Source organism: Cryptomeria japonica, chromosome 2 (genome assembly GCF_030272615.1).
Source record: "Cryptomeria japonica chromosome 2, Sugi_1.0, whole genome shotgun sequence".
NCBI lineage: Eukaryota > Viridiplantae > Streptophyta > Pinopsida > Cupressales > Cupressaceae > Cryptomeria > Cryptomeria japonica.
In genome coordinates, this window is record NC_081406.1 from 405,847,117 (window position 1) to 405,861,494 (window position 14,378).

The 14,378-nt window shown below is 36.2% G+C and overlaps 1 protein-coding gene across 1 annotated transcript; it reads left to right on the forward strand.

The window, feature by feature from the left end:
- Positions 1-238: 238 nt before the first annotated feature.
- On the forward strand, positions 239-1,946 carry LOC131064430 (uncharacterized). The gene is made up of 2 exons (XM_059214917.1): positions 239-734; positions 1,681-1,946. Exons 1-2 carry the CDS (start codon positions 239-241, stop codon positions 1,944-1,946), a joined length of 762 nt encoding a protein of 253 aa, XP_059070900.1.
- Positions 1,947-14,378: the final 12,432 nt, after the last annotated feature.

Below are 14,378 nucleotides of genomic sequence, written 5' to 3' on the forward strand. Positions count from 1 at the left end.
AGATCTTGTTCAGTTGAGTCCCAAGAAAGGGAACAAAGGAAACAAATCAAACATGGTGTTTGAAGGATATAAGAGATTTCCTAGTAGGGAGGAAGATTCTTCGTCTACTAGCAAATCTGAGAATAGAGAAGAAAATACTTTTCATAAAATAAGTTCAAAGGATAATAGACATAGCCATGATGAGATCATGAATGCTGATGAACGGGAAGAAAAATAGTGGGATGATCTTATTCTTAAAATGGCAGATTTGAGTGTTGATGATGCCAAGATGGCAAGGGCACTTAAAAGGCAACCAGATTGGGTGTTACAGAAACTAGGAATAGATAAATATAATATTTCAAGCTCAAAAAAAAACAAAGCAGGAGAAGAGAGAGGTGAAACAAGCAGACACGTAGTTCCAAAATATAGTCCCCCTCACATGAGGAGAATGGACCAGCCTTTTGTAACCTATGACAACCCATTGGTGAATGAGAATAGAAAATGGAGGGATGTGCATAGGGATCCAAATGAAGAGAGGCCGGAGGATGAAAGAAGGAATGGAGATAGGGGAGATGATGGGACTTGGAATAACACAAGTAGGGGTAACCATGTAGGAAATAATGGGTTTGGCAGCGGTCAAAATAATAGACATAATAGAGGCAACAATGACAATTATGGAAATGGCAATAGTGGAAGTATGAATAATAATAATGGTGGCATAAATAATGGGAATAATGGAAATTATGGCAACAATGGTGGATTCAATAGAGGAGTTATTAACAATCAAAACAACCATCATGTTGGAAGACAACCCTTAGTCATTGAAAGATAAAAACAATTGGATTTCACTGGCATTATTGGTTATCCGAATCAAATCGCTAATGATTTGAGATTATCAACCCCCCAAAAAATTAGGAAATGGAGTTGATTCAGCAGAGCAACATGTTATTAATGTAAAGAATATCACAGAAGAATTTGAAATTCCTCATGAAGATGTATTCATGAAGTTGTTGGTTCAGTCTTTGATAGAGGATGCAGAGGAATGGTATAGAAGCCTTCCTGATAGATGTATTTGCAGCTAGCAGGAATTTGTGACGTTTTGGAAGAACTTGGAGATCAAAATGATCCTTCATTTGCATCCCATAAACTAACAAGCATAAAAAAGAATCAAAATGAATCAGTTAATGAATTTAAATAAAAGATTTAATAAGGTATTAAATAGAATACCCAAAGATGTCAAACCAGTTGATTCATTTTTGATTAACTTTTATTTAAGTGCTTTTGACAGCAAAACAAATTATGAGATTTTGTCTCATAGACCTAACACTTTACAACAAGCATTCAAAATAGCTGTTACTATTGAAAATAATAGGAAGATGGTTGGGAAAGTTGCTAAGAGAGATGATCCAAAGCTGTACAACTCCAGGGTCCCTAGGAAAGATGATCTCACTCAAATCATGGACATGCTCAAGCCCTTAAAGGGTAAGCAAAGTCATAATGAAAAGCCACCATATAGGAATAATAAGCAAATAAGTTACAATAGGCCGAGGTTGCATGACATGCCATATAATACAAATTGGAAAGATGGAAAACCAGTAAAACCAAATACCAACAAAGAGACTCCTGACCCATTAAAGAAAACTACAAACTTCGTAGATGAATATTCATGGTGTGATGTATGTAATCTTCCTCATGCTGCAGAACAGTGCATGATTTCCCAGGGCTTGATAGAAGAAGGAGATAAAAATGAAGATTATGAACCAACTGCTAATGCCTTCTCATCTGATCTATATTGGGGAAAAAATGAGGATTTATCTGAAGAAGAAGAATATTCTGATGTGCATCAAGGAAGAGAAAATTTGCAATACGATATACATCAGGTTTTTTCCGATGACGATGAAGATATCCCGGCTTTGAGAAAACTGTTTCAAGAAGAAGCAGTGCCTTCTTTGAGAAACCTGACTTGAAGAAGAAAAGAAAGCTTTCACTATCACAGTTGTAAAAAAAGTGAAAATCAATTATCAGCTGAGGAATAGGAATGTTAACAATGAGAAGGGCAAGCCAGCGGGTATCTTTGGCAAAGTCACAAAATCTGATGGGACAAAAAATAGCATAGCCAAGGGTAAGGATGTTGGTGCCAAAAAAGGGACAAGCCAGAAAATAATAAGCCAATTGAAATGCCAAAGCTTGTCAAGCCAGTGGAGAAAAAACAAATTAGTAATCCTTCTTCAAACTGTGCAACTTTTATGTCTCAAGCGTTGTCTCAGGTAAAAATTTCTATGCCCTTGCTTGAAGTAATAAAATTTCTAGAATATAAAGATGAGACCTTGAAGATTATATCAAATGTTGGGGATCTAAATAAAAATGCTGCTAAGTTAAAAGAGGATCCTCCAGTAATTTACTTAGGCACATCTATCACAAAAAATCTCACACAAGTTGATCCATTCTATTTGACATTGTTAATTAACAGTAAAATGGTCAAGAATTGTATGATAGATTCAGGGGCAGCAGTGAACATCATTCCTGAAGATGTCTTAAGGGAGCTCGGGATGCATGTCGACACACCGTATGGTAAGTGTTATGCCATAGACAACAGGTCTATACCCATGGTAGGTATTATGAAGGATGTAGAGTTCATGTTTCCAGCTTGCCCAGATACTACATATAAAACAGATATTACTGTGGTACAAGTTCCAGTGAATTATGGAATGTTGTTGCCCAGGCAATGATCAAATTTGGTGGGTGGTCATGTTTAGCTTGATCTATCCTATGCTACTATTCCATTCAAAGGGACATCAATAAGGATAAACAAAGAGCCAAGATCCCCATATCTCATAGAAGAAGTTGATCCTGATGAAGCAACCTACTTTTTCCATTCAGATATGGACAACTTCCAGTAAGGAAGGGAATGGAGTAGGAGTTGTACTTATTGCACCCAATGAAAAAAACCTAAATACTCTTTCTTGTTGGCTTTTGAATGTACTGATAATATTACCGAATATGAGGCCCTATTGTTAGGTCTTAAACTAGCAAATAAGCATGGTATCAAGTTACTAATGGTTTATGTTGATTCCGAATTAGCAATTTCACAAGTAAGGGGCAAATTTGCTGCAAAAAATGAAAAATTAAAAAGCTATAGGAATGAAGTCTGGGATCACATTGAATTATTTGATGCGTCTCCATCAATTGGACTGAGAGATCCAACAATATTTGGGTAGACTTCATGGTGAACTTGGCTATCAAGCATAATGACATCCCTTTGGATGACATTACCCAAGTGGAAATTAAAACCAGACCGTCAGTGCCCGATAATGTAAAAAGCTGGCAAGTTTTTGATGATGACAGGGATTTACTAAATTTTTTATTTTGTGAAGATCAATGTGAGCAGTAGCGGATTGATTGGAACGGACTTGTGGAGGACAAAGATGACAAAGAAAAGGTACTTGTCCAAGAAGTATTGCAGCTAAAACTAATAAAATCCCTAAAGGATTAATAGAGCTCGAAAGAATGTTTGACGATAAAGATGTAATAAATTTTAGGCCTAATTCAGGAGGATGTGAGGAGGTCGAGAAGATAAACTTGGGAAGTAAAAGCAACCCAAGAGAAGTATATATTGGAAAGGAGCTCACACCAAAAATCAGAAATGTATTGTTTTCTCTGCTGAGGAAGTATAGGCATGGTTTTGCTTTGTCATATGATGACCTTAAAGCATACAAAGAAGATTTTCTCTAGCTTGAGATACCTTTTAAACCTGATGCAAAACCTTTCAGACAAAAGCAAAGGCCTATAAATCCTACCTTGGCTCCTAAGATTAAGGAGGAACTGATGAAAATGAGGAATGCTGGTATTATTGAGCCCATAAGGCACTCAACATAGGTATCAAATTTGGTCCCAGTCAGAAAAAAGAATGGTGACATCAGACTGTGTGTGGATTTTGGAAATTTAAACATTTCATCCTTGAAAGATAATTATGCTTTTCCCAACATGAAAGCTTTGTTGCAGAAAGTCACAGGGAATGAGTTGTTATCTATGATGGATGGCTTCTCAGACTATAATCAAGTCAAAGTTAGGGAAGTAGAAAAATTCAAAACTGCTTTCACTACACCTTGGGGTACCTATGTTTATGCTAGGATGCCTTTTGGTCTAACAAATGTAGGAGATACATTCCAGAGAGCTATGGACATGGCCTTTGAGGGCATGATTGATTGTATCTTAGCAGTATATCAAGATGATATGACTGCTTACTCTAAAATGGCAGAAAATCATTGTAATGATCTGGAAACGATTTTTATTAGAGCGCTAGAATATGACATATCTTTGAATCCTAAAAAATGTCATTTTAGGGTTACTAAAGGAAAATTATTAGGTCATATTGTCTCCAAAGATGGAGTTAGAATTGATCCAGAAAGGGTTGCTGCTATTGATAAGATTCAAATTCCAAAAATTGTTAAGGCAATCCAATCTTTCTTTGGTCAAATCAACTTTGTGAGAAAGTTTGTTTCAATTTTTTCTGAAATCATACAGCCTATTGCTAAAATGTTGAAAAGGGGTGCTGAAATAAAATGGACAAATGAAGCTCTTGAAGCCTTTGTAAATATTAAAAGATCCATCAAGGAAGCCCCTGTATTAAAATCACTCGATTTCTCTAAGTCATTTCAAGTGTTTTCATTCACTTCATTCCATACTATTGCTGTTGTCATGTTACAAAAGAATGATGAGGGTCATGAATACCCAGTGGCATTTTTTAGCAAAACATTGCAAGCATCCGAATTGAATTATGATGTAAATGAAAAACAAGATTATGCTCTAGTGAAATTTGTGAAATCTTTTAGACCATATCTAGTTGGTGCCACCGTTATTGCCTATGTACCAAATGTTGTGGTTAAAGACATTTTCAGACAATCAGAAACTACTCAAAGGAGATGTAGATGGATACACTAGATCCAGGAATTCAATATTGATCTACAAATCACAAAGTTGGTAAGAGGTCGGGGTTTAGAAAAATTGATGGCAGAATCCAATCTTGAAGCAACACAAGTAAATCAAATGGAGTTGGAAGATGCACAAATGAGCGCTGAAAGATGCCCTTGGTATACAAATATTGTTCACTTCTTGAAATACATGAAATGTCCGAATAGTTTAAATGATTTTCAAAGAAGAACTTTAAAGCTTCAAACATCTAGGCATGTATTACTTAATGGGGATCTTTAATGGGGATCTATACTAGAAAAATAGAGATGATATTCTTTTGTTGTGTCTAGATGAGTGTCAAGCATCTATTTTTTTTAAAGATTTACATGAAGGTGTATGTGGAGGTCACTTCTTAGCTAAAACCACTACTCACAAAATTCTTAATGCTCGTTATTATTGGCCTCAAGTTTTCAAGGATTGTCATAATTATGTCAGAAAATGTGAGGCTTGTCAAAAAATTTCAAGGAAACTCAAATATAATGGAGCCATTCCTCTTAGGCCCATGCATACAGAAGAACCATTCCAGATGTGGGGTATTGACTTCATAGGAGAGATAGAAAAAAAATATAGTGGTGGGCACAAATGGATTTTGGTTGCTACTGAATATTTTACTAAATGGGTTTAGGATATTCCTACAAGACATGCTACAAGCAAAATGGTGACAAAGTTTCTCTTAGAAAATATTCTAACCAGATTTGGAGTACCTCGGAAGATTGTAGTAAACAATGCGATGTGTTTAATATCCAAGGAGTTCTTTGATTTCTGTGAAAATTATGGTATCACTCTGTCTTACTCATCACCTTACCATCCCCAAGGAAATGGACAAGCAGAATCAAGCAACAAGAACTTGCTCAAGATTATTAGAAGGATGTTGGGTGATAATAAAAAGGCTTGGGACTCAAAATTGGTCTTAGCAGTATGGGCTGATAGAGTGACAATCAAGAAGTCCATAGGATTTACCCCATATGAGCTTGTATATGGCAAAGAAGCAAGATTTCCCTTGAATAATTTGCTTCCAGTTTATAAATTTATTACAGAAGAATGTTTGGAAGAAGTAAACTTCATGGGGGATAGATTGATGGCTTTAGCTGAGCTGGATGAATGTAGAAGAGAAGCTCAGGAAAGAAACTTACAGAGACAACAAATGGTAAAAGTTTTACATGATAGAAAAGCATGTGACAGATCATTTAAAGATGGGGAATGGGTGTTAAATTGGAATGCCAAAGATCAAGATAAAGGGAAGCATGGAAAGTTCGATGCACTCTTGCTAGGACCTTTTATCATTTCAGAAAAAGGTGGAGAAAACTCCGATTACTTGTAGGATACTGATGGTCAAATACAGTAGTTACCAGTTGATGCTCAGTATCTTAAGCATTTTTTCTCTTGATGAGCAGGGAGTATTTTTGTATCATAATAGTTTAAATTTCTTTTTGTTTTCTATTTTCAATTTTCATGTTGGTCTGCTTTCCAGAGATAACTAGGATCTTGCTATGTCCTGAAAGAGAACATACATCCCCAGAAAGAGCCGCTGTTAGCACATATTTTTACAAAATATTTTATGCTATATAGAGGCCTTTTTCTTTTATCATATGAGCATTTATTACTGGTTTGCATGCGCAGGAACCTTATTGGCACAAGTAAAGTTGTCTAGGGATCAGCTATTTCAGGAATGCCAAGCTATCTCTCGGGCACATTGAGGGCATGCACTGAGTATAGACTGCACAAGGAATCCATTATGAAGCATTTATCAATAGAGGAGTCATTATGATGTGATCAAGGATTGTCTTCTAGTATGTTTCAGACCTTGTGGGAAAAGTTGGGATCATCAATTTACAGGATGGATGGCTCATTTGTACTAAATTGTAAAATTTCAGTTATCGGCATAAGTAATCCAGATGAAACAACATTGGCAAGCAAAAGAAGGAGTATTGATATAACTTATACCGATGAAAACAACATGTGAATTCTTTGGAGCATTTAAAAAATATTTAGTATGGTGCGCGCTCTTGAGAATGTCATGTCATTGGGATAGCTTGTTTTGATGAAATAGAAGGCGGTTGTTTTCCTATCAGCATACATTGGCTTATTGGCAAAATGTAGAAATTGTTATACCGATAGCCTATGATTCCATTGGTGTAACTTTTATCGATAAGGCAAAGGTCATCATATAGTATCGGGAGATCACAAGTAATGAGAAAAGTCTATCCCGATACCCGATGACTAAAGGGAACTGAAGGTGGGCCCATTGAAGAAAAAGACCATATTGAGATAAGGCAAAAATAGTTAGACCGATCGGAAGGTGGAACCATCGACATTACCTATACCGATAAAATAGATTGGGAAGCATAAAGCATAAAGGTTCATCAAAGAATCATCAAGACTTCAGGAGGAATAGAAAAGGGCTATTGCGACCCCCGATGAAGATAGAAGCGCCTTTGGGGATATCGGTGTATGCTATAGCGATAAAGTAAGCATTCAGTAAGGACTCATTGGGACATCAGAAAAATAAAATTTATGCTATGTCGAGTCCTGGTAGGATTGTTAAGGCGGATGGTGAGGTGTTAGGAGTTCTTTAGGGTAAGTTATGTCGACAATGCGAAGGACTTAGTCAAGATGCGGATTGATATATTGAGATCATCGAGGTATTAGAGGGACATGAAATAAACCATGCTGACACCCGATGGCTTAAGTAAAAGTAAACTGGAGGCGAAGGCACCAAAGAAAGTTATGCTGATGGAGTATTAAAACAAAAGGCATAGTCAAAGCTGAAGGAGTGTTCATCGGGATAAATTGAACCATCAGGATAGAAAGAAACTTGTTATCCCAAGATCCAACAAGTTGGTCGGGATAACTTGTGCCAATCAGAAGGTGAAAAGCGGTAAGGTCATAACAAATGGCACCAAGCAATTGAGTCATCGGGAAAAGTCTTGCCGATTAGCCATTGGAGGTCTTGATGTGAAAAACTGACATAATGGCTTCAATTAGATGCATCTATTGAGTAGATCCGTTGCCACACGAAGAAAATCCTTCAAAGATTGTGGTAATTGAGTACAAGATTGGACTTCCTGAAATATATAACCAGTGGTGCATAACCAGAGGTTGTAGAAGTGTCCAGTATCACGATGAAAAAATCTAAGGGTGAAGTCAGTGAAGCTCAAAGAAAGATAAACCAAGATATGATAGATCAGATGGGCTCTCCAAGAGCCAGGTCACACAGAGATAAGGTGAATGTGCCTATTCATGAGCAGTTGGAGGACAGATACAGAAAAATTGGAGATGTACTCACAACAGTGCGAGGGCATGAGTTGTTTCTTTTTCATTACCTCCGCAGGGATGAGCCTATGCCAATTTCGAACCCATGGAACATCAATTTAGGTAAACTCATGGTACCTAATGTTTTTGTAGATATTGATTTGTTGAAGCTCCTGGTAAGACATTATGATGCAAACAAATGATGCATTTTGTTGCCCGATAGGACTACTTATGTTCATTTTGTTGTAGCCACAATTTAGGAAGTTTTTGCAATAGATCTGGAGGCAAAGGTGCCCTTATCATTTGTGGATTTGGAAGAGGAATATAGCAAAATGGATACAACATATCAGGGTTGGAACCTCGCTATCCATAAAATGGAAAAGGGGAGGCTAACAGAGGAAGATTGTCCTCCTTAAGACATGACTATTTTTAAGAAGTACCTACAGTATACATGTATGGCTTGTGGCTAGGTTGGAGGAGTTGAAGCTCCCGATGTGGCAAACATTTGACCATTGGTTTTAGCAGCAGATATCCAAAGGCATGAGCCTAGAGCTTTTGATTTTGCCTCATACCTGGTGGACAGACTACATGAAGGCTTCATGAACTTGAAAGATAATTCAGACAAGCATTTCAAGCATTATTCACTATTAATGCATATTATTTTATTTTGTGGGAGATTCAAGGGATTGCGGCCAGAAGGGTTGAATGTATATACAATAGGGAAGAATGGTCAGGATCAACCAGTGCAGTTGTGGGTTTCCCTCTGGGATTATAGATTTGTGAATTCTCATTACCTCAAATTTGTGGAATTCTTTGTTAAACCAATTTTATTGCTTTTTGGTGAGCCACTGCAGAGATCATTCTCTAAGGATGTCAAGAAGTTTATTAGGCCTCACGAGCACAAAAATCTAATGGTAAATCACAAATGGGGTGATTGGTACTCATGCCAAAACTTCACTTTTGTTCGATACTATGGATTTGAAGGTTATCCTTATGTGCTACCAAAACTTGCGCCAGACAAGATTGTTTTTTTGGAAATTGTAACGCAATTAAGTGTTTCTAATGCCAAGCATTTTGGAGGTCCACATAAGCAAGCCTTCCTCCCTGGTACACTTGACTTCTAGGACTTTAAAATTGTATATACCAAAGCATATGAAGCCATTGATAGGAAGCTGGTGGATGAATACAACTTGTTCCAGCATGTGTCTAGGATGCATTATGATCCTGAGGGTTACATCCATGCAAGAAGGAAGAGGCAAGAGTTGGGAGACTATCTTCATCAAGAGGATGAATTTGAAGACATTTGTAGAAATAAGGAGGTGGAAGAGCTAGCGGATGTTATGGAAACCTTGGAGAAAAAACAAGGAGGAAGAACCAGCCCAAAGTGATTCAGGGGAGAATGAGGTTGTTTCCATGCTCCAGGCACTTGAGAAAGAAAAGGATCCAGAAGTACAAGATAGGCTCATCATTGCACTGAAGGTAGAAATAGATGAAAGAATGACAGAGCATGTTTCTTTTGTGTTAGATGATCAATTTATAAAGTCTAAAGAGTTCAAATCATTGTTGTACCATTTCAAGGGTAAGAAGTTAAGGGAAGAAGTGCCAAATATTACCCCTGAAAATGAGGCAAAAATGAAGAAGAGATTGAAGGAATATATTAACACACAAGTTGAGACTTTGACCCCACAAAAGGGGAGATAACTACTAGTAGAGGCTAGAATAATTGTGTTTCCAGGTTGGGACCTTAGTGCCTCATTTATCTTTGATTCTTTGCTGAACTCGGACAATAAGGATATGAAATTGAATATCCAGGGAGTAAAAGACATTTTTATTGGATCAAGGTATGATCCAAATGAGGATGAAATGTTGTTGTGGGATTTATACCCTCCCAATAAAAGGCCAAAAATCATAGATGTGGACAAAGCATTTGGTCACATGATGACCCTGAAAGTTGGAGAAGTAGACCCTATGGTTATGGCCGATATAGTTATTAATATTTCAAAGTTCAATAAGGCCTAGATGAAGCATGAGATAGCAGAGAATAATAAATACAAGGCCTTATATGAAGAAACCCTTAAGAGGAGTGAGCATCTGATCCCTTAAATTACTGATTCAGGAGGTCAATGGAAGAAGAAATTCAAAAAATTGGCTTATGAGCATACTAAGTTGAAGAGGGAGATGAAAAGCATCAGGGTTGACATCGCTTGTGTTTTATTGAATAAGAGATATGAGAGTTTGGAGAAGGCGTTGGATGAGTTCTGGGGTGTATATCAGAGGAACATGGAAAATATGGTTTCACACACCAGAATTTGAGATAGACTCAACCTATTGTTGCAAGATGCATTGACTAAAGAAAAGGTAAAAAGGAAGGTTCAGAGTCTGCTTGTCACACATGACGAAGCTACAATGGAATTGAACTCAAAATTTGACGAGTTCTAGCAGATTGTTCAACGTGGGGTTCCCAATTTGGTAGACAATGTAGGACTAATTAAAGATAAGACCATATGGCTTTTTGAGTGTAAGTCTTTACTTAGTGCAGCCCAAGCCATTGCCAAAATAGATATCCTTGATATGAATGACACTACCAACCAGTTTGAGAATCTTTACATGATCAAGAATGCAGCCAGGGATGCGATCTTCAACGCAACAAATTACAAAGACCCAAGTCATTTATTGCACAGTCAGAAGTGCAGACACCGGTTGGATCGAAAGCATTAAGTCATTTGTTGGTTTTGTGTTTGTAATGTAATTGATAATTTAGTTAGGCTACTTAGTTACTATTCAGTTAGTTGTTTAGGATAATGAAAGGGTGTGTCCTTTCATTCATATCTCTTAGCATATATATTTATAATGAGTCATTTTGTATGTAAGAAGGATGTAGCATCAAGAAATATATACAGCCTGGCAGGACTGTAAGTTATATGTATTGGGAAGTCTATAAAACAGAGAGGTGTATTTTATACAAATGGACTGTAATGGAGTATTTTCAAGTGAAGCTTATGTATACAACAATTTCTTAAGGATTAATATATGAAGGTTCATTGTTTCTTTTCCTAAGTATTGTGCATACTTCTGTGTTGATAAGTATTTCGTCCTCTTGATAAATCCATCATATGATTTGCTATGATGTGTCATCAGATGCTATTACATTAATTGTGATATTAGGTTCTTCATTGTTATGTAAAACATACTGAAAACTTCATAGTTGATATTTAATATTGTCTTAGGAGTTGATAGGATTTTCTATCCACAAAGTGTCATAGATACCCTTCGATAGAGGCACTAGTCTGCTATTTATCTTTTAAGGTTTTGGTTGGTCATGCATTCAAGGTCCTTGATAAAGAAACATTCTCCCTAAATTTTATATGAACTGATCTTTACATATTTCTTTTAAGACCTGAAAGCATACTTATTCCCAATATATAGTTATAATCATTTTCATTTCTTTTCAAAGGCATTTACTTAAAAGAACATAATAAAGCATAAATTGCACAACAACATTTGCCAGTTTTTGCAATTTGCTAAAAAGTTTAAATCCACTTTAAATAATCTCTTTTGTGCTTGAGAGGAAGAGGTATACCCACCTAGGTTTAGTGGAGCCTTAAGTGTAGAGGGATTTGGTCTTCGACCATCCCTGTTTGTTGGCCAAGGCTGGTTGGATTAGTTGAGGATTTGGCAAACCCTTAAGTTTTCCAATCTGTGGTTTTTAGCACCAACATACTATAAGTTCTGTAATAGCGATTTCATGTTCGGGGCTTCACAATCAAAACTTCCATTTAAAATCTTGTTGTGTCTCCAAATACCCATTTTGATGCTTCAAAACTTGCATTTAAGATGGACAAGCTTCAAAATGATGATTTGGGAGTATGATAAGTTTCATAAGCACACTTTCATACTCGTGGCTTCAAAATCATAACTTGCATTTTCAAGCTTGTTGTGCCTTCAAACACCCATTTTGATACTGTAAAACTTGTGTTTAGAAAGCACAAGCTCCGAAATTATGATTTGGGAGTACGATAAGTTTTGCAACCGCATTTTCATGCTTGTGGCTTCAGAATCAAAACATGCATTTTAATTCTTCTTGTACCTTGAAACACACATTTTGATTCTTTAAAATGATGATTTAGGAGTATGATAAGTTTCATAATCGCACTTTCATGTTTGTGTGTCCGAAATTAGAACTTGCATTTTCAAGCTTGTGTTATATCAAATACAGTATGATGCTTCAATACATGCATTTAGGAAGCACAAGCTTGAAAATGATGATGTGTGAGTATGATATGTTTCATAATCGCGCTTTCAAAATTTGCATCCAGGACACACAAGCTTGAAAACTTGCATAATCACGCATTCATGTTCAAGGCTTCGGAATCAAAACTTGCATTTTCAAGCTTTTGTTTCCTCCAAACACACATTTGGATGCTTCAATACTTTCTTTTAGGAAGAACAAGCTTGAAAATGATGATATTGGAGTATGATAAGTTTCATAATCGCACCTCAAGTGTTCATGGCTTTCTAAAAAAAAACCTTGCATTTTCACACTTGTTGTGCCACCAAACACACATTTTCGTGCTTCAAAAATCACGTTTAGGAAGCACAAGCTTGAAAACATGTATTTGATAGTACGGTAAGTTCCATAATTGTGCTTTAATGTTCGTGGCTTCTGAATCAATACTTGCATTTTAAAGTTTGTGTTACCTACAAAAACACATTTTAATGCTTCAAAACATGCATTTAAAAAGCACAATCTTGAAAATCATGATTCAGAATATCATAAGTTTCATAATCATGCTTTCATGGTCTTGGATTAGGAATCAAACTTGCATTTTCAAGCTTGCCATGCCTGCAAACACACATTTTGATGCATCAAAACTTGTATTTAGGAAGAAAAGGCTTGAAAATGATGATTTGGGATTATGATAAGTTTTATAATCTCACTTTCATGTTTGTGGCTTTGGAATCAGAACTTGCATTTTCAAGCTTGTTGTGCCTCCAAACACACATTTTGATTCTTCAAAACTTGCGTTTAGGAAGCACAAGCTTGAAAATGATTATTTGGGAGTACGATAAGTTTCATAATCGCTCTTTAATATTTGTTGCTTCTGAATCAAAAGTTGCATTTTGAATCTTGTGCAACCTCCAAACATACATTTTGATGCTTCCAAACTTGCATATAGGAAGCATAAGCTTGAAAATGATGATTTGGGAGTACGATAAGTTTCATAATCATGCTTTCATGATCATAGCTTCGAAATCAGAACTCGCATTTTCAAGCTTGGGTTAGCTCCAAACACACACTTTGATGCTTCAAAACTTGAATTTAGGAAGCAGAATCTTTAAGCTTATGATTTGGGAGTATGATATGTTTCATAATAGCACTTTCATGTCCATTGTTTTAGAATCAGATGTTTCATTTTCAATCTTGTGCGTTTAAACACACATTTTGATGCTTGAAAACTTGTGTTTAGGAAACACATGCTTGAAAATGATGATTTTGGAGTATATTAATTTTCATAATAGTGTATTCTTGTTCATGTCTTTGAATCTGAACTTGGATATCCAAGCTCGTTGTGCCTCTAAACACACATTTTGATGTTTCAAAACTTGCGTTTAGGAAGCACAAACTTGAAAGTGATAATTTAGGAGTATGATATTTTTCATAATCATGCTTTCATGTTCATGGCTTCGTGATCATAACTTCTATTTTCAAACTTTTTTTTATCTCCAAACACGCATTTTGATGCTTCAAAACTTGCATTTAAGAAGCAGAAGATTGAAAATGATGATCTGGGAGTATGATGAGTTTCATAATCACGCTTTGATGTTCGTTGCTTTGGAATAATAACATGCATTTTCAATCTTGTGATACCTCCAAACACATATTTTGATTCTTCAAAACTTGCGTTTAGGTAGCACATGCTTGAGAATGTTGACTTGGGAGTACGATAAGTTTCATAATCGGGCATTCCTATTCGTGGCTTCAAAATTAGAACTTGCATTTTCAAGGTTGCCTTACCTCCCAACACACATTTTGATGTTTGAAAACTTGCGTTTAGAATGAGCAAGCTTGAAAATAATGATTTGGGACTACGACAAGTTTCATAATCATGCTTTTATGTTTAGGACTTTCGAATTGGAACTTTCATTTTCAAGCTTGTGTTACATGCAAATGCTCT

Coding starts and splice junctions, on each gene's coding strand:
- LOC131064430 (XM_059214917.1), top strand. CDS start 239: ATGGCAGATTTGAGTGTTGATGATGCCAAGATGGCAAGGGCACTTAAA. Junction 735..1,680: donor TGGAAATTATGGCAACAATG/GTGGATTCAATA, acceptor CTCATGCTGCAG/AACAGTGCATGATTTCCCAG.